Source organism: Trichomonas vaginalis, chromosome II (assembly GCF_026262505.1).
Source record: "Trichomonas vaginalis G3 chromosome II, whole genome shotgun sequence".
NCBI lineage: Eukaryota > Parabasalia > Trichomonadida > Trichomonadidae > Trichomonas > Trichomonas vaginalis.
Window position 1 is genome coordinate 15,474,594 of NC_067204.1, and position 19,886 is coordinate 15,494,479.

Sequence of the window (19,886 nt, forward strand, 5' to 3'; positions counted from 1 at the left end):
TAAATATGGTTATTTATTTAGCATTTGTTTCTAAAACCAAAACAAACAATAGTTCATACATAAAACTAATACGATTAAAACATGCACATGATGGGCAGATAATACTATCGAGAACGGTGATTACAAGTCTTCCATTACCAACCCAAACGCCTGGATATGTTTTGACTTCAGTGAAAACATACCCATCATTCAAACTGAAGAAGTACGGGTGACTTTCGGTTTCATTGTAAAAACTTCCATTTGCATATATTTCTCCTTCTGGAAAGATTGCTTCAGCAGAGAGTGCCCAAGAACTGCCACCTCCCGAGCCTGCATTTCCATGGTGACCTGCAAATCCTCCGAACCATCCGCTGCCAGCACCTGGTCTATCGACTAGTATATCATAATCATGCTGGCCATATGGATTCAACGAACCTTTTTGTCGAGCTGATTCTCCTGAGCCGAAAGTGAAACCAAAAGTGGAATTCGCAATTCGATCTGAGTTAAGGACACCATCAACCCAATAACCTTGGGCAATAAAGCCGCCACCTAAACCGCCTGATCCATCATCTACATAGTTAGATTCGGTATATGAATTATCAGACCAACCTCCAGCACCTGCCACGATCACTCGGTGCCAAAGATCGTTTGTGAGGAATTTGACAGAGGTTTGACCACCGCCACTTCCTGTACCATAGTCATTTTCGCAAAGATAGTAGTTATACGCGTTTCCTCCACCCCCATAACCGCCTTTAATCATATTGTTGTCATCAAATTTGTGAACTTTACTATTGATTGAATAATTTCCTTGACCTCCTATCGTCGCATAGGCGGTAATGGGATGAGATATCTTAATGATACCTGACATATAGCCGCCAGCACCACCACGACTTCCAACAGGGTTGCACTCTGCGTTTCCATTAGTTATATTGACATATATGTCATTAATGCAATTTCGTTTATTATCAACGAATAAGGATGTTCTTCCTGCAGAAGCTCCTCCAGAGGCACCATAAAGCTCAAATTTATATATGCCTGGCCGAATTTTGATGATGTAATCGGTACATTCATGTGAAAGAGGGCATGGATAATCGAATATATATGTTTTTGGATGATCCCTTACAATAACATTAGTTTGGTATTTATTTTGATCAGATAAACTATAAGATAAAATAGGGAATCACAGTATAATGGTAAACATTTGAGCGAAATGATCGAATTAAGATCAAAAATAAAAATAATAATCCTTATCATAATTTGAACATTAGATATTGATACTGCAACATAGAAAAAAAATGCAAAGCATTCCTGGTTTATTATGTTAATTCCATTAATAATAACAAGAAAAAATAAAAGGGTACAAACATTAGATGATGTTATTTAGTAAATTAATGAGTATACACATTAATGATAATATTATATTTTGCTAGGCAAACTAAATTGAATAACCATTCGTATAAAGATCCTCAACTATATTAGGGTCATCCTTTCATTCTGTGGTTTGGTCAGCAAAGAATTATCTGTTCATTTGTAATTGAAATTCATATTGGTTGTCAGAAATGAAATTTATTTAAATATTATATGTTTAATTGCTTATTTCTAACTTGAGTCGAAAAATAACACAAACAAAAGCTCATATGAAAAATAATTGCAGCCAATTGTTCTACAAGAAAGACAAAGAGCTGTATCAAGAATAGTGATAACAAGTCGGCCATTACATTGCCAGATTCCTGGATATGTCTTAACATCATTGAATAAATATCCATCATCCAAGCTAAAGAAGTATGGATGGCTCTCTGTCTCGTTAAAGAAAGTTCCGTTAGCAGAGATATTCCCTGTCGGGATGACTGCACTAGCTGAGAGTGCCCAAGAACTTCCTCCTCCAGCACCTCCGTTCCCGCTATGGCATGCGAATCCTCCGAACCATCCACTTCCAGCGCCTGGCTTATCTACAGATTGGTCATATGAGAATTCCATTTGGGTTCTTGGATCCTTTTTCTTGGGCCGACTCTCCAGAACCGAATGTGAAACCAAAAGTGGAATTTGCCAATTTATCTGATTTGAGTGCACCGTTTATCCAACACCCTTGAGCGGTAAGACCACCTCCTGAACCACCTGATCCATCATCAACCATATTTGGATAGGTATAAGAATTGTCAGACCCACCTCCAGCACCTGCCACGATCACTCGATGCCAAAGGTCATTTGAGAAGAACTTGACAGCGGTTTGACCACCGCCACTTCCTGAGCCGTAGTCTGTGCTACTCGAATAAAAGTTAAATGCATTACCACCGCCACCATAACCGCCTTTAACCATTTTATTAGGGTCAAAAGATGATTTTTTCTCAGTGATATATTATAAATTCCTTGACCACCTATCGTTGCATAAGCGGTTATGGCGTGGGATAATTTAATGATCCCTGATATATAGCCACCAGCACCACCACGGCTTCCTACATTGGCGCATTTGGTGTTTCCATGATATTCTTCAACAAGAAAATCACTTATACAATTTTTCTTTTCATCAATGAAAGAGGATATCTTGTCTGCATCACCACCACCAGAGGCACCATATAGCTCGAATTTATAGAGTCCTGGATGCAATTCAATGATGTAGTCGGTACAAACATAATTTGATGGGCACGGATAATCAAATATATATGTCTTTGTGGTCTTATTTCCATTAACATTAACATGGTATGTAATATCATCTAATAACCTATAAGATAATATGAACTTTTAGCAGAAACATTCTAAGATATAAATAAAAAATGATTTTTTTCAATAGAAAAATAGTCGTGATACTTTTTACGGGCTTATAAATAAGCCCGAAAAAGTATCAAGCAACTATTAAATTTATATATTCACTTTTTAATCGTCGTCCCTCCTCTCAAAAGTGACTAATATATTTTGAATATGTTAATGACTTATATATTTAATTGCATATGAGATGAAATAGATTCAAAGCAAATATGGCAAGGAAATGTTAAAGCGCTGGTATCAGAAGTATGGACGCCATGCTATGCAAAAGCTAAGATGCAAGAAATTCGCTTTGCCAAAGATAGCTCACAAGAAAGGTATCGCTTTGCCAAAGAAGAACTTCGATGTTCCTTCATTCATCAAGAAACACCCATATTACTTTTTCTACCAACTCTACAAAGGTACAAGATAAAGTAGCTCACGACAACTTGAACACAAATTTCAATTTTCTTCATTGATCTTTAAAACCTTTTTTAAAAGTTATTTTATTTAATTTCTTTTTTCTTTTGAAAGATTATCCATCCGAGCTCTAGTTTTCTATATTTACTTAAGCTTAAATTGGATCTAACTAATGAATACAAATATCCCTATAATTCAATATACAGACAAAGTGTGTGAAATATATTTCTCAATGATTACAACTATAGTCTGGAAATATGAGTCTTTATTATTATAAATAAATAAATAAATAAAAAATAAGGCAACTCGCTCTTGAACCTTTGCCTTTACGAAATTCAACATGACAGTCTTGTCTTGTTTGAATTAAGGATTTCCACTATTTCTTTCCTATTATCTCTGGCTGCATAATGAAGAGGGGTCCATCCATCTTCGTCTTTAGCATTGATATCTGCACTATTTGAAATAAGAATTTCTGCAGTTTCCTTGTTATTATTTCTGGCTGCATAATGAAGAGGGGTCAATTCATATTTGTCTTTAGCATTGATATCTGCACCATTTGAAATAAGAATTTCTGCAATTTCTTTTCTATCATACATGGCTGCATAATGAAGAGGGGTAGATTCATATTTGTCTTTAGCATTGATATCTGCACCATTTGAAATAAGAATTTCTGCAGTTTCTTTCCTATTATCTCTGGCTGCATAATGAAGAGGGGTACATCCATCTTTGTCTTTAGCATTGATATCTGCGCCATTTGAAATAAGAATTTCTGCAGTTTCTTTCCTATTATCTCTGGCTGCATAATGAAGAGGGGTCAATTCATATTTGTTTTTAGCATTGATATCTGCACCATTGGAAATAAAATATTCTAAAAGTGATGAAAGATGGAAATTCGGAGAACAAACAAAACATGTGTTGATATCATTTGTTTGATCCAAACAAACTAAAAATGATTGAAGATTATTGTATTTAGAGCACAATTCTAAATCAATTTTTATATTGTGTTCATTCATCAAAAATGTTACAAAATCAATATTGTGTGATATAATTGCATATTCCATGCATTTATCATCTGGTTTTTGTACTTTCAAGCATTCATTCATAATGTCTGGATTTCCACCCAAAAAAGAATATCTAAGACAATTTGGAGTTATTTCTGATTGAAATTTTGTTATTAAAAACTTAAAACAATCAACAGATCCATAATAACAACATAGTTCAAGTAACGAAATACCTCTTGAATATGGATATAAATCACTTTTTAATTTTTGATTTTTATCAAATCCTTCTCTTTCTGTAAAAATTATAAATGATATTTTGTCATCATCCATAATAGATCTGTAAATTGTCTTTTGTTCGTGAATATCAGATGAATAATGAGAATCTTCAAAATCGTTAAAACTTTTTCTCTCATTTTCATTCAATACTATATTGTATTCTTTGTAGAAAAGGTAATTAAAAACTTCGCTGATTTTGTTGACCTGATTTAGATGGCATTCGTAAACAATTTGTTTGACAATCGCTAAATATGACTTCATGTAGCGGTTGTTATAAATTGAAAGTTGGGATATTTTATTGATAGTCTCACCAGGCGGAATTCGATAAGAGTCAATCAGGTTTTGTTTGATTTTTTTGTAAATTGCGTTTAATTTTTCTTCGTCATTTGTTTTCAGCCTGTACAAAGCATCGTAGACATCATTATATCCTGTAAAAACCTCCATCAATTTGTCATAATGGGCTTGATTGGTTTTTCCCTTGGACATCAACCAAAAATTTTAGATGTCGTAATTTTTCATAAAATTCTCAAAACTCGATACACATTTTTACCGCCAGATTTTTCGTGAGACTACCTTTCTCTATACACTTTTTTTTTGAAATAGTCCACCTCGACTATTTTCAAATTCAGAGACTTTAATTATGAAAATATATAATAGCATTTAGTACATATTACTGATATGGGTTTAACTTGTTCTCATTTATTGGATAATCACTCAAAAACATATTTGAACACAAATTAAATACAAACTGTACGCGTATCTCTTTTTTCCTATTGATGTTTCTTTGAACAGACACATTTTGGAATTGAATGAACAAGCATATCATGTGATTTTGTCCGATTGAGTTGAATAAAGTTTGGTGATCTGTAGTGTGAAGATATATATTTACTACATTCCTTTAGCCCAAAAAAATCATATTTGATCAAATATGATTTCGGGCCTCAGGTGGCTTCGCTTACCCTTCTAGCAAGCACGCCACCTTCGGCCAAATATATATATATATATATTAATTATATGATATGATCTAATTCAAACTCTCAGAAGTTTTTCGAAAATTATATCCTCATTTGTTCGGAAAAGGATATGTGATGAATTCTGATTCTGAATGTATTGTAATAACCAAGCATTAAGTTTTCCGTGAGTTTTGATGATAATTAAATAATAAATTTTTTGAAAAATTGAATTTTTTACTATTTGGTTGGCGCTTGCACCAACCAAATAGTGAAGAATACTAACATATGTTTAGTTAAAATATGATTAAAATTTCTGAACGAATACTATCTAAATTAAGCCATAAAAATTATAAATATAGTATGCTAATTTACTGTAAATTCAAAATGTCAAAAGTTACTTTTCGCGCCGATAGAATTGACTGAAAAGTGTGAAATAAATATGATAAGGACTTATTCATCGAAAACATCGTGAAGCTTTCCTAGCTCAACAGGATAGAGCTTTGGACTTTTAATCCAAGGGTTTGGGGTTCGAGTCCCCAGGATAGCGTTTTTTAAATTTTTCTTCCGTTTTTACATTGTTTTTCAAAACAATTATTTTACAAAAATAAATGAGTGATACCAAGCCAAGCAATGACAGAAGGGTTCGCAAAAGATTAAAACGTGAACCATCAAGCAATAATAACGATGCTCAGACTGATTCTCCAAGTAAAAATTCTGTTTTTATTTTATCAAATGACGACGATGACAGTGGTGTTGATTCAGAAACACCAAAAGTACAGGTACATACAATGACTCAATCAAAGAGCGAAACACCTATGGTCAATCCACATGCAAATTCAGCATTAGAGATTCCAAGATTACAAAATATGCCTCAAGAATCAAAACCACAGTTACGATTACTTGACAGATACAAATCTTCAACACCACGCGCATCTTCAAGGCTTCAACTTATACCAATATGGGAACGAGTAAATCATTACACAGTTCATCGTGAAAAAGTTTGGCAAGGAGGAACATTTCATAAATTATTTACAATGAAGCAAGTTGGAGATAATTCTGGCTCATTTGTTGCTCAAGCCAAATATGCTTCTACTTTTTCACAGGAAATCAAAGTTTCGAATCCTCGAGGACTTATATGTGAAATCGATACTAATAATGAAGGTCTTTTTAATATGAGACTTGGAAATGATATATCGTTGTCTCTCAAAATTGAAGCAGGGCATGCTGTACATGCTGAGTTTTTCGAGATAGATGGCGTAATCCCGCCTTACAAAAAGCTTACAAGTCCTCCAGGAATATGCTCAGATTTGAAATCGGCATTTGGAGATAGAAAAGCAATCCCAAGTATTAAAAACTGTAAAATGTGCTTCAATGGTGAAGAAATCATTGCTGTCAGAAAAGTTGCAAAAGATGATGTTGAAATTGATGCTAAAGGAACAATATCCTTCCTCGCATGCTTTTCTATTGCACTTTTCATGTTTGTTCAATCATAATTTTGTTTGTTTCTATACTAAAATTTAACTCAATTTTCCTTCTTTATATAGTTTTAAAAGATCATCAGATCATACATAAGAATCCTTTTAGATAGTGATTTTCTCTCAATTCTTTTAGTTAATGAGGATTGAAAAGTCATCATATTTCGAATATTTTATGGGTGTGCTGTTAATTTGCATGATTTTATAACCAATTGAATCCCAACTAAAATATTTATAGTTTCAGATGCTTAAAAGTCACTTGACTTCATCACTGAACATGTTTCGGAAAAACTGACAGATTTTATGTTTTCTTTTCTCCTTCAGTGCACACTTTCAACACCCAAAGTGTTTGAGCGAGGCTATTTAGATATTGTTATAGATAAAGTTCGCTCTGGAAGGCTTGATATCGGTTTCTTCAACCGTGAAGCTCCAAATTGGTTCGCAACTTTAGAGCCCGGATTAAAATGCTTAAGCGGACAGTACTGCTTCAGAGGTGTTAATGCATCGAACTACAATCCAGGAAATTCAGTTTCCTTCGGTTCAGTTTTTCTTGATAAAGTTGAAACAAAGCCAGCAGATTATCCAACATCTCCATGCAATATCCCCTATATGATATGTTCAGTACCACGAAATGAACAAACTTCACCAGAAATCATCATTACAATGAAAGAAAACGCAGATGTTCCAGAAAACGCTGTTCCAATTGGGAGACTCATTAGTGGAAGGAATATAATACAAAAAATTGCAAATTTTGTTGATTCAGGAAATGATATCAATAAAGTTCGAGTTTGCACATGCGGCATACAATACGATAGAGATGATGATTACGATATATAATTTCTTAGAGCTTTATGATATTCATTTCATTTAACTCTAAGATTTTATTTAATATTCCGATATCGTATTCAGAATAAATGTTTATTTGTTTATGTAATTACTAAAACTATTTCTATATTCGAAATTAAACAAACTCAATATAAAATATAAAGTAAAATATCATGATAATAAATAAAAATAATTTAACAAAAGCAACAAAATATCCATTAATAAAAAGTTTTTCTAGCAGGAGAAGCCGAACGGCGTGCATCTCTTTGCTTCTTCCATGCAGTAGGGTCAAACCTTTTCAGAGGAATATGTTCACTTCTATATGATGTATTAGTACGTGTTGGAGTGGAACCTCTTGATGATCTAGCGGATGAATTTCTAGAAGACCTCACTGATGAACTTCTTGAATTATTCGAAGAACTTGCTACTGAATTTCTCCTAGAGCTTTGAACAGAGCTGTTTCTAGAGGAATTACGAGAATTAAAAGCAGAATTATTCCTGGATGAAATAGATGAACTTCTGGCAGAAGCATTTCTTGAATTTTTAGCAGATGCGTTTCTTGAATTAGATGATCCAGAGCGAACTGTTTTATATGGTCCAGAAGTTTGTCTGGTACGTGGAGATACAGTTTGACGTTCAGCAATACTACTAGAGTGAGGGCTAGGTGCTCGGCGATCATATGAAGATTGTTGAATTTTAGAATGAGAAGTTTCTTGAAGAGATTTAATAATCCTTTCCTTCTTAGATAGATCTTCCTTCAACTTTTCGTTTTCATCCTGTAACATTTGAATTTGTTGAATCAAATCTTGTTTTTCAGCAAAAAATGCTTGAGATTGTTCATAAAGTTGTTTTGTATCAATTGATTTTCTATGTCAAGTCTGGGACCTTGTGTTTTCTTTAGATCTTTGATTATATCAACTAATTCTTGTGTAGAGTAGGGCTTTGGTTCAAGCTTGAAGGGTAAAGCTATTTTAACCATTATGTTGATACTAAATATAAGAAGCAATTCACTTCCAACATCGTTTTTTTGTGTAACATCTTTTACATATGTTAGTTTGATTTCGCAACCCTTTTTCAATTTAAGGGAATCATAAACAATTTTTGAGCAAGCTCTTGGTCTTTGAGGATTGTCTGCTGCGCTAACAAACTAAAATAATTATAATCGAAAGTTGATTGCCATCTGTGATAGTTAATTGGATCATTTGCTTCTACTCTCATTTCGTTCTCGCTTACAATCTTAATTGTGATATCTATCATGTTATTATCTAGTTCGAGCTGAAGATTGTAAGTCATTTTGTTCTTGAAAAATCGAAGTTTCACAAACGTACGAAAAAAAAATCATCTTGAAAAATTTAAAACTAAAAATGTTTTAAAATTCTCTATCTTTACAAAGCACAGATGCTATTTCATTATAAATTGGAATGAAAAATCGTAATTCAAAATCGATTATCAAAATAATTTTTCATAATATTCTGCCTAGGTAGTCAATCTAATAAAACTACTCAAGGGTAAGTGAAGTATCATACATCCGGTTTGAAAAATGAGAGTAAATAAAAGATAAAAATTCCAATAAATAAGTATAAAGTTTAAGCATATCTCGTAGTTTTGTTTTGATCACTGTGCGCCATAGCTTGAAAAACGAGGCTCTGGGATTGAGTTGTACTTTGGAGGATAAATAACAGCACTCCTTAAGAATTGGATTGACTGTGCTTTCTCAAATAGTGCTTCAGCATCCCTCAATGTTGTTTTTGCAGCATTATCTTTGTCAACAAACTTCAAAAGTCTGTATGAATTGATTGCCTCTTCAATAAATGGCTGTACCATGACAGTGCATGGGAAATTATCAGCAATATTTGCAAGCGCACGGTTTGATTCATAAATAACTTTGGTAAGATAACCACGAAGGATTTCGAAAAATTCACTTGGGAATTTGCCATCTATTGAATGGAAATTAGGCTGAACATTAGGATTCTGATGATGGAAAATAACCTTAGAGTGGTAAATTGATGCAAGACCCAAGGCAATGTTCCAATATGGTGTAAGTTTTTCATCGAAGCGTTGTTTTTCATAATAACTGGAAAGCATATCAATCTTCTTGAGAGCATCATCTGCTGCCTCTAATTTCTTCATCATTTGGAAGACAGACAGGGCAAATATATAATTTGGCGCCAAAATTGGATTTGTCTGCCAGTGGTTATCATCAATAATGATATTAACCATCATTTGCATAGATACATTAGAGTCTCTAAGCATACCATTGATAATTCTGCGAACATGCTTCGATTTTGGTGGCTTATCATCATTTTTGCATGCTTTAATAACCCACTCGACAAAGGCTGAGTTGTTTAAATGATCGTAGCCTTTAATAATCGCTGGCATTATTACTCTCGCCTCAGAGCTATTCGAATCCATAAAATTTGATAAAATTTCATAAAAATTTATATCAGAAAAAAAAGGGGAGATGTAACACTTTTTTATTTCTCGGATGTAAAGGTTAAGGGTGAAGCATTTCAGTTTGTGTTCTATGAGTATTAGTGATTGCACACACGCATTACTTTACTTTCAAGGATAACATGATATTTATTCCTGATGTGTTTCTCGGTATTCATCAAAATATGATTAGTTTTCAAATCATAGCGTTGATATGAATCCACTTTGGCAATGGTTAGTTTAGAGATGATCTTGATTCCTTCGAAAGTCAGATTCATGAAAAAATATCGAGACATATCACTGACCAATGACTAGTTAATTATCATTACACTAATTATGTTCTTTGATATTTTCTATTAATTCATGATTAATGCTCACTTTTAATACTTCACTTCTAAAATCTTTATAAATTTCCTTCTTGTAAAACGATTACGCATATTATAATCTGGATTAAGATGAATATGTTCTGATTCGTTTGAAATTACTTTGATTTATTTGGCATTATTTTGAATTGATCGTGCTCTATGGATTTCAATTGAGATTTCGCAGTATATGATGTATCCATGATTAATGGAATATAGAATTCATCATCATAAGCAATCAAAAATTTTATGATATTTAGATGTTCAAAAACATTTTAGAATTAGTCAACTGTGTTTGTTAGTTGCAGCGTGATGAATTCCAATGTCAAATTAAAATGTTGAATACGAAATATTGGAAAATAGTGTGCACACTATTACCGCTGCCAAATATTCTTTACCACTTTGTCCTATTAAATTCGAATTCAGCTTCTTAACGGATTTCATTTGTAATTCTGATTCATTTCTCAGATTCGGAATAATTTTTTTAATATTTGCATATGATTATAGGCAACATTTTCAAACAAAATTATATATTTGCAATTCATTTTCAAAGGGACGGTGAAAAATTCCGAGAAAAAAAAGCTTTACATTGGATCTCTTGAAAAAATGATTGATGAAAAAGCTAAGATATCGATAGGTGGCATGTATCGAGAAAAAGCATGCAAACCGTTCTATATCAATCATGTCACGATGTCTGATGAAGGAAATATCAAAAAAGGCTCGAAATGCATTTTATTGATGACAGATTTCGATATACAGATATTTAAATCCAAAGCTTTTGGTAAAGTTGCACAGTATAAGTACTTTACTCACCAAGATGTTAAAGAAATAGAACTTACAAACGATAAAATCTTACGAATAAAATATGAGTCAGAAGAGCATCTCATTAGTGGTCCAGAGATGGATGATGCTTTTAAGAAATTGTTCGAAGCTATATTTACCATCCTTCCAACTGAAGAACTCCCTCAAATCACTCCATTATTAAGAATGAAGAAGCCTGATAATGCTCCGATTAAGCGTTACAAATTCCTCACTTATCTTCGTGATGAAAAGCCTAATCATGAGATTTCTGGCTATCTTCAGAACTACAACTTTTTAGGCCACTCTTTTAACTTTGATTCTCTCGTTGCATTATTAAACAAAGGATTAATTATCCTTCTTGAGTCAATTAACGTCACAAATATCGATACTATAGAAATTCCTCTGTTTCAAAATCCAAAATGGAAAGATGTTGCCAAATTCCTTAAGAATTCGTCAAATATTACAACATTGGTATCAAGAGATACCGTTAATGAAGATATAAGGAAAGTTATATCTGCATTAAAAGAAGAAAAAATGGATGGTAAGCGCCGCATCAATAGTATCCAATTAATTAACTCTAAAACAGAAAGATTAGATGTTAAATATCTTTTGGACCTCGCACACGTTCCTTTCCTGACTTCTTACAAATTAGAAAATCCATTTCTCGACCAATCCGCAAACCATGAGTTCAACAAGCAGTTTGAGTCAAATGCAAACAAATTTGAGGACATAGAGATCTTGAATTTCAGCAAAATGAGTATTAATTACGCTCCGATTTTCAATTTCCCTAATTTAACAGAGTTAGCGTTGAATTCATGCGAAGTTGAAGTTGCCGATGTATTCCAATTACTGTCAACTAAGAGAAATATCAAACTGAGAAGATTAGAGCTTCAAAATAATATAACTAAGAAATCTGTACCTGAAGACTTACTTCTTCCACCTAATCTTGAGTCAATAGACCTTTCCAATAACACATGGAACGCTTCCGCCCTCGTAGCAATCTTCCTTGTCATAACAGATCATCAAACCGCATCGCAGAAGCTTCGTTTGGAACTAGCGAACACGAAAGTCGAAGATAATAAATGGGATGAGTTCAAACAAAACCTCGATAACTTCTCAACCGAAAAATTGACAGAATTTAATTGGGATAACAACCCACTCTTCCCAGATCTCGTTGATTACTTATCGGAATGCCGTATTGCATGGTTATCTATCAATGGATGCATAAACCAAGGTGAAAAAGTGCTTGAAAACGTTTATAGATATATTGCCTTCACAAAACGTTTAAGATATCTATTTTGCGCTGGCTCGGAGAGCAAGATATTACTTGATCATGTCAAATATATCATTGTTGCCCTCAAAACCAATCGTTCTTTGTCTCATATTGATTTATCAAACCAAGGATTCCCTCCTGCGATCCTTGACAGCTTATCGGACGCATTAATGCACAACAGAGCAGTCGTTACCGTCAAAGCTGTAGGCAATGGCATTACAGAAGGCGATGCTTTGAATAAATTTTACAAATCTTTCGCAAGAAGAGGTGTTAACCTTTCCATTACGTTCTTCGATGATAAATATAAGATCAAGGACCCGCTACTTCTCGATTTGATGGAAATTGTTCGACAAGGAAACCCAAAGATCGCAATTCCATCGGAATGCAGGCCAAAGTTCTTAACAGTCGATCAGGATGAAGAGGAAGAGGAGGAAGAAGACGAGGAAGAGGAAGAATATTACGAGGAAGAAGAGGAAGACGAAGGAGAAGAGGAAGGAAATGAAAACCAAGCTCAACAACCTTCCGCACAGCCTCAGATGCCTCTTCCTGGTGTTCCTCAACAGTCTGGATCGTTACCAAGCTCTCCTCAGATTTATATTGATCCAAGATCGAAGATAAGGATTCCGCCGGTACCAGCACCTGATCCTAATATGATCAGGCAAAGATTGGCTGATGCTTACCAGATCAAAAACCTTTCTTTGAGGTTAAATAATTGTTAATTTATTATTATTTAATTAAAACATTAACTATATGTATTATTTTCATATAAGTCTATGGAAAATATTTCGAATTTTATCATCCAATATAAAAGTTATGATGCTCTAAATAGCAAAGATTTTTAAAAGATTCCGAAACGGAAGCTACAGTTAAACCATTCGTTGTTATTTTCCATATACAGATAGATTTGCGCTTGCTTATCCATAGAATAGAATGATGGAGAAAAGAATTTAACGAGCAACGTCCAACAAGCTGCTTTTCTAACATAAATATAAAGTCTAACTTATTTCCATTAATTTAATGCATATATGAATGTTAATAATGTTAATAAGAAGATGATGAATTGGATCAGAAAAAAATTAGAGCCTAAATTACCGGATAGAATAATATAATTTATAATAAAACAAAACAATAAATAATAATTCTTATGCATTGTTAATAATTCGCTTCTTTCCATCGAACATGGAAAAGTCGACAAGGTTTGACGGTGTAGATGTGCACATGATCTTCTGGTCAAACTTTGCCAAATAAGTATTTACATTTTGAACAATTTCTTTGATGGAGAAATTTGGATTCTTGCGGAAAGCTCTCCAAAAGAATAGTGTAAATAGTCCATGATCTCTTCCAAAAACTTTAGCTTGTTTGGAAGGTGTATCACCAATAGAAGAACACAAAATTATTGTATTTTTTGGAAGATTTTCGCCGGCCCAAATTGACTCAGCGTTGCAGCAATCAGCAATAATTGTTTTTTGGCATGAATCAAGGCTGTAAGCACGGAAATGATCCAGAATTTGGGAACCTTTTATGCAGCCATTATCGAAAATGAGGACACTTTCATTGCCAATTTTACTTCCATGACCGCAATAAAATATCGTAAGCTTTTCTAATTTCATTTGTAAGAGTTTATCAAAAATTGACATGAATTTTTGTGGGCTTGGATTGAGTAGATGAATATTTTTATAACCTTTGGCATGATGTAGTAATGCGACCGTGATTGAATCGTTAATTGGAGCAGATCCTAAATGAAATTCTGGCTTTGTATAAGAATTGCAGCAAATAAAACATATTCGTCTTTCATTATCAATAACTTCGGATATATCTTGTTGCGATAAGCTGTGACTTATTTCTTCTAATTCGTCTTGTAGCTTCATAATCTCTTCGTTCATTTTTTTGAGAATTTTGTTAACGAACACAATTGATTTCAAAAATTGAATATCTTAAATTTTAGAAAAATTTTAATTCTACTATGGGAGAATAATAAAAATTTAATATTGAGAAAACGAAAAAAATCACGAAAAACTTTTTCAATGCTTTCAAAAATATCCGTTCACAATATAAAACCGGAATTACAGAATAATACTCTTTGAAATATTTTAATCGATTGTTCGTGATTGGTTCTGAAACTTAAATTGAATTCAAATTTTTCTGCCAAATTTCTATTATCATATGGTCAAGGCTTTTTCGTTAGATATTATTACTATTTTATATATGCTTTTGCTTTTTATTAAGGATGTCAATTTGGAAGAAAAGTGAGAAAATTCCTAAAATGGTAAAAATGAATTTTCCAAACGTACTTTTTTATCTCATTTATTTGATTTTGAAAAAAATTCGGAAAGAAGATCTCTTCGTTTTTGAATTTTGTCACGAGGGTTTTAAAGTATATTAGACACATGTATTGATATTACTATTTTTGTATATTTTGAGAGAAAATCCCCAAAAAGTGAGAAAATCTAAGACGGTTTGAGAAAATATATAAACTATTGAAAATTTGAATAAAAACACGGTTTTGGAAAAAATAAATTTGGAAAGAAGAAAATACAAAATTGCAAAAACAGACTCGGTACATCATGCCGAGTAAAATGATATTCTATATGAGGAAAAAAATTTTCATGAGAAAAGAAAACTTTAAATTTTTATTACATTCACTGTTTCTGATATAGTTGTATAAAAATTTTTGTGAGAAAGAAAATTCTATTGGAAATTATTTCTGAGTGAGAAAAATATCATTTTTAATATTTAGTCGATCACAAACAATATTGAAAAATAAAATATAAAATAAACGTAAATATAGAATGTGCTTTTTGAATATTTTCATTGATTCAAAGGAATTCTTCATTTTTATGAACTACATCAAGACTGACTTTGTAGATCCTAACGATGGTGACTATAGTTTAGCAAAGAGAACGTTAAAAAATGTTCCTGCCGGATTCTCTGGTTATATGATTAGGCAGAAGACTTGGTATCAGTGTATTGTTATAATGTTGTAAACAGAAATTCATCAAAAGTAACACCTCAGAAAAGCTAAAATATTGAATTTTTGGAACTTTTGATAGAGCACGTTTTTAAATATTAATTAAAGTAAATGTATATTTTGTAAAGATTCTTTTTAATAAAAAAATAAAATTTTGAAGAAGACCACAAAATCTTCTGAAAAATAATATCACATAAACTCATATTATTTTCTAATATATAACTATTTTATATAAAAATCAAATTCAATGATCTTAAAAGCGAAGGATAAACCTCAAAATTTACGAATATAATGAGTGGGAATATAATGCTTATCTATCATAAAACCATATGAAATATCAATTTTTGCTTTACGCCTAATTTTTAACGACAATTAGCAAAAAATGTTAAATGTTAACACTCAGTCCATTTGAATATGAAAAATAAAATTGACTTTGATTAAATGTTTTTATTTATCATGCAATTCTTCTTGCGACCAAAGATTTGAATAAAAGTTCAAAAAATAAGATAGCTTAAAAAATAATATACGGTAGTGTTTACTAATAGATGAATAGTATATAAATTCTATTAAAATGGATTTGATCCAAAAAAATATATAAAATTTGATCATAAATAAAATCGTTTTAAATTACTTCTTCATTTAAATTATAACAATTATTTTTGGTTTTATATTTTTTTGGATCAAATCCATTTTAATAGAATTTATATACTATTCATCTATTAGTAAACACTACCGTATATTATTTTTTAAGCTATCTTATTTTTTGAACTTTTATTCAAATCTTTGGTCGCAAGAAGAATTGCATGATAAATAAAAACATTTAATCAAAGTCAATTTTATTTTTCATATTCAAATGGACTGAGTGTTAACATTTAACATTTTTTGCTAATTGTCGTTAAAAATTAGGCGTAAAGCAAAAATTGATATTTCATATGGTTTTATGATAGATAAGCATTATATTCCCACTCATTATATTCGTAAATTTTGAGGTTTATCCTTCGCTTTTAAGATCATTGAATTTGATTTTTATATAAAATAGTTATATATTAGAAAATAATATGAGTTTATGTGATATTATTTTTCAGAAGATTTTGTGGTCTTCTTCAAAATTTTATTTTTTTATTAAAAAGAATCTTTACAAAATATACATTTACTTTAATTAATATTTAAAAACGTGCTCTATCAAAAGTTCCAAAAATTCAATATTTTAGCTTTTCTGAGGTGTTACTTTTGATGAATTTCTGTTTACAACATTATATCTATAAAATTATTTGTAGAAACATTTTTATCAAAAGTTCGAACCTCGCGCATCTTATTTTTTATATTTTCCAAATATAAATTTATAGAGAGAGGGTCAAAGTTGCTATTTGTCACTTTTCCACAAGAATATAATGGGGAAAAAGTTATCATATAGTTGATCTCATTCACTGAGGTGAGAGATGCATGTAGTGTAATGGTATAAAGAGTGGAATTGCTTTTCTAAGTCCTAGGTTCGAGATACATTGGCTTCATTTTTCTCTTTTTTATTGACGTAAACTATTCAATTTTTGTGTTCTCAATTCAAATTTCAGAATTTTTTTTGCAGATTTCACGCTACATTCGAAGTTACCTTTTGTAACAACCACCACTGCCTACGAAAGACGAAAGTGTGTCACGATTTCACCCGGAAATCCGACGGTTGTTTAAGAGTAAGCACTTTTGGCACCTACTCTAAATTTATATTTTCCTAAAGTTAAAACTATTTTCCGAATTGACATCCTTATTTTTATTGTTAAAATTTTGCTCAAATCTTAGAATTTACTCAAATTTGAAGCTTAAAGTATCTGAAAAACTGAAATATCAATAATGTTTTGTATATCAAATATATTTACTCAATTTTTGAAACTGAAATGAATATCGGAATTTGCATTTTTACCAAAGCATTGTCAAGGCTGTATTTTGATCAAGAATTTTAAATTAACTTCACTAATGATTAACTATTTTAGCCAAATACATACAAGCTTGATTAGTCCTTCAAATCATTTGACTGATTATATAATGCAAAGCAATATTTTGAATACAAAATATTACTAAATATAGTATGCCCTGCTTGGTTTAATGTCTTACGTAACAAACCAAAATTTGTCTCAATTGGGAGAGGCCAAACGTCAGATTCTGACAATAGTTGTATGACAACATCGATTACAGAATACCCATAAAAGTTGTTGTTTCGGAGTCTACTGCTGCTTTATTAAACTTTTTGAGGAAAATGTTAATAATAATTTTTGCAATTCTCGGATTGTACTCTCCATTCATGTCTTTCATTGAGTTCTTCAATGTCAGAAGGAGATTCTTGAAGATTGTCAACTCAAAGAAATTTATTCCCTCTCTATGTCAATCAAAATAAACGTTGAAACACAGTTTGAGTTCATTAAAGAAGAAAGCGATGTCGGAGGTCGATTTGTAATTGTAGATCCGCCTATTCCAGATTCTTTGATCGATAAAAGTCAAATGTAACACTAGAGGAACTCCTCACATCATAATAAAATGTATTATTTATATTTAAAATAATTTTAAGGGATCACCACCTTAGTTTAGAAAACTTTTTTAGATAATCTAATAATACATTTTAAAAAATCTAGATGCTTGTATAACTCTACAATTAGCTTTCATAGAGACTTCAAAGTTTGAAATATAGTAACTATATATGTGCGCCTAAATGGTAACAGAGAGAAAAAAAATAGCAGGAGAGCATTAATTCAAATTTTTGAGGGGGGCACAAACTTGCCCAGTGAGGTGAAGTGAAAAGTGACATATTTACATGTCAGAAATGTAAAGTGTCAGATTTGAAACAAAAAATGGATTAATTTATTATTATATGATAGAGAGATTTGGTAAGTTACTATCAAAATTGTAAGTAAGGGGGAAAAAAAGTAAGAAAGAAAAAAATTTTAAAAAATAAAAAGCCACTCGCTTCGCTCGCGGTTGACAAAAAGAACAAATTCGAAAAATAATTGTATGAAATTACCAAACTAAGCCACTCGCTTCGCTCGCGGCTGACAAAAAGAATAGATTCGAAAAAAGATTGTACGAAATTACGAAACTAAGCCGCGAGCGAAGCGAGCGGCTTAAGTAAACAACATATTTCAGATTATCGATACTAAAAATTTTTTTATTTTATTACATTTTTTTTGCATTTTTTTTAAGGGTGCACCCGTATGTACGTTTATTTGAGAGGAGGAGGATTACCCTCTCAATTTTGAGGGATTCGTTAGTTTATTTTCTCGATGAATATGCAATAAAATTTGATTTTTACCTTATCAATATACTTCATATAATATACACATGTTCATGTAAAAACTTTTTTCCAAAATCCTCAGGAATTAAGGGATTTTTGAATTTTAAGAATTTTTTTCGAATTTTTTCGAAAAAAAAAATATTTTCAGAACAGCCTTAACGGCTAAGATTTAGGAACAATGTTAAGTATCAAAAAGAAAGGAGGTCTGATATAGACAACATATATCGTTGAAGGTTGAAAAAATCTCTAATATTTGAGCCAAAAATTTCAAATTTTAATTTTTTGAAAAAGAGGCCACCCGTATGTACGTTTATTTGCGAGGAGGAGGATTATATTTTTGAAAGTGTGAAACATTATGAATATGTTAATTATATAATAATATGTATTATTAAAAAAAGAAAAAATAAAGCACGTTAAAATTTTTCTTTCTTGATTTTTTACAAAATCTACTTAGAATTATGCAAAATATGACTAAATAATTATAAATTTCAAGTTAAATTTTAATTTTGATAAATAATTTAAATTTCAAAATATCAAGTTCAGTTCGACTATGTATGTAGTAATTCCTCAATAAAGTGCCAAAACCTATTAAAATATATGAACATTTTCAACATTTTAATGTTTTTATTTAAAAATTTGATGGAATATGAGCTTCAAACAATTATTATGTAAATAAAAATAATTAAATATATGTATTTATTCGTATTACAGCCGTAGTAAGTCGATTCTTCCTTTCTTCTACTGAGTTTTGAATTTGATTTCGAATTGTAAAGAGATTCAAAGGGAAAATACTAGCGGATAAAAACTACCTCCATGAAAGGGTCATAATGGACTCAAGTTTTTTTTTGATATTTTTTGCTTTTCGAGCCTAAATAGGTAGCCAAGATAATGCCTAAAAATAAGGTTCTAAATTCTGAAGTTTAATACATGATCTCTCGTTGCATACAGCATGTAAAGCTATCATAATTAATACTTAATTTTATATTACGCATAGGGAATAAAAACATTCTACAAGCACAAAAGTAGCATACAGCATGTAAAGCTAAAGAAAGATAATCATAATTAATACCTTAATTTTTAATATTACGCATTTTTAGGTGCAAATTT

General features: G+C 31.5%; 10 protein-coding genes and 1 non-coding gene across 11 annotated transcripts, besides 5 other annotated features; 5 read left to right on the forward strand and 6 right to left on the reverse strand.

Moving 5' to 3' along the window:
- Nucleotides 1–13: 13 nt before the first annotated feature.
- On the reverse strand, nucleotides 14–1,177 carry TVAGG3_0550080 (glycine-rich protein family; the record flags this gene model as incomplete). Its single annotated transcript, XM_001326049.1, has 1 exon — nucleotides 14–847. The coding sequence occupies one exon, from the start codon at nucleotides 845–847 to the stop codon at nucleotides 14–16; it is 834 nt and encodes a 277-aa protein (XP_001326084.1).
- Nucleotides 1,178–1,546: 369 nt separating this feature from the next.
- Nucleotides 1,547–2,296, reverse strand: TVAGG3_0550090 (glycine-rich protein family; the record flags this gene model as incomplete). The annotated part of the gene is made up of 1 exon (XM_001326048.2): nucleotides 1,940–2,296. One exon carries the CDS (start codon nucleotides 2,294–2,296, stop codon nucleotides 1,940–1,942), a length of 357 nt encoding a protein of 118 aa, XP_001326083.1.
- A 666-nt stretch (nucleotides 2,297–2,962) lies between these two features.
- Nucleotides 2,963–3,151, forward strand: TVAGG3_0550100 (uncharacterized protein; the record flags this gene model as incomplete). The annotated part of the gene is made up of 1 exon (XM_001326047.1): nucleotides 2,963–3,151. The coding sequence occupies one exon, from the start codon at nucleotides 2,963–2,965 to the stop codon at nucleotides 3,149–3,151; it is 189 nt and encodes a 62-aa protein (XP_001326082.1).
- Nucleotides 3,152–3,338: 187 nt separating this feature from the next.
- On the reverse strand, nucleotides 3,339–4,979 carry TVAGG3_0550110 (ankyrin repeat and SOCS box-containing protein 4 family; the record flags this gene model as incomplete). Its single annotated transcript, XM_001326046.1, has 1 exon — nucleotides 3,474–4,901. One exon carries the CDS (start codon nucleotides 4,899–4,901, stop codon nucleotides 3,474–3,476), a length of 1,428 nt encoding a protein of 475 aa, XP_001326081.1.
- An 862-nt stretch (nucleotides 4,980–5,841) lies between these two features.
- TVAGG3_0550120 lies at nucleotides 5,842–5,915 on the forward strand. Its single transcript has one exon. It is a non-coding gene; the product is annotated as a tRNA-Lys (tRNA).
- A 56-nt stretch (nucleotides 5,916–5,971) lies between these two features.
- On the forward strand, nucleotides 5,972–6,903 carry TVAGG3_0550130 (uncharacterized protein; the record flags this gene model as incomplete). Its single annotated transcript, XM_001326045.1, has 1 exon — nucleotides 5,977–6,861. The coding sequence occupies one exon, from the start codon at nucleotides 5,977–5,979 to the stop codon at nucleotides 6,859–6,861; it is 885 nt and encodes a 294-aa protein (XP_001326080.1).
- A 243-nt stretch (nucleotides 6,904–7,146) lies between these two features.
- Nucleotides 7,147–7,680, forward strand: TVAGG3_0550140 (cyclophilin-like family; the record flags this gene model as incomplete). Its single annotated transcript, XM_001326044.1, has 1 exon — nucleotides 7,147–7,680. One exon carries the CDS (start codon nucleotides 7,147–7,149, stop codon nucleotides 7,678–7,680), a length of 534 nt encoding a protein of 177 aa, XP_001326079.1.
- Nucleotides 7,681–7,839: 159 nt separating this feature from the next.
- On the reverse strand, nucleotides 7,840–8,974 carry TVAGG3_0550150 (uncharacterized protein; the record flags this gene model as incomplete). The annotated part of the gene is made up of 1 exon (XM_001326043.2): nucleotides 7,887–8,453. The coding sequence occupies one exon, from the start codon at nucleotides 8,451–8,453 to the stop codon at nucleotides 7,887–7,889; it is 567 nt and encodes a 188-aa protein (XP_001326078.2).
- A 111-nt stretch (nucleotides 8,975–9,085) lies between these two features.
- Nucleotides 9,086–10,080, reverse strand: TVAGG3_0550160 (clathrin-coated pit assembly; the record flags this gene model as incomplete). The annotated part of the gene is made up of 1 exon (XM_051238145.1): nucleotides 9,283–10,080. One exon carries the CDS (start codon nucleotides 10,078–10,080, stop codon nucleotides 9,283–9,285), a length of 798 nt encoding a protein of 265 aa, XP_051095969.1.
- A 980-nt stretch (nucleotides 10,081–11,060) lies between these two features.
- TVAGG3_0550170 lies at nucleotides 11,061–13,297 on the forward strand (the record flags this gene model as incomplete). Its single annotated transcript, XM_001326041.1, has 1 exon — nucleotides 11,067–13,253. The coding sequence occupies one exon, from the start codon at nucleotides 11,067–11,069 to the stop codon at nucleotides 13,251–13,253; it is 2,187 nt and encodes a 728-aa protein (XP_001326076.1).
- An 89-nt stretch (nucleotides 13,298–13,386) lies between these two features.
- TVAGG3_0550180 (cysteine-type peptidase protein) lies at nucleotides 13,387–14,419 on the reverse strand (the record flags this gene model as incomplete). Its single annotated transcript, XM_001326040.1, has 1 exon — nucleotides 13,677–14,417. One exon carries the CDS (start codon nucleotides 14,415–14,417, stop codon nucleotides 13,677–13,679), a length of 741 nt encoding a protein of 246 aa, XP_001326075.1.
- Nucleotides 14,420–15,510: 1,091 nt separating this feature from the next.
- Nucleotides 15,511–15,548: a mobile genetic element.
- A 1,169-nt stretch (nucleotides 15,549–16,717) lies between these two features.
- Nucleotides 16,718–16,755: a mobile genetic element.
- A 1,495-nt stretch (nucleotides 16,756–18,250) lies between these two features.
- Nucleotides 18,251–18,685: a mobile genetic element.
- Nucleotides 18,686–18,687: 2 nt separating this feature from the next.
- Nucleotides 18,688–19,722: a mobile genetic element.
- Nucleotides 19,717–19,886: a mobile genetic element.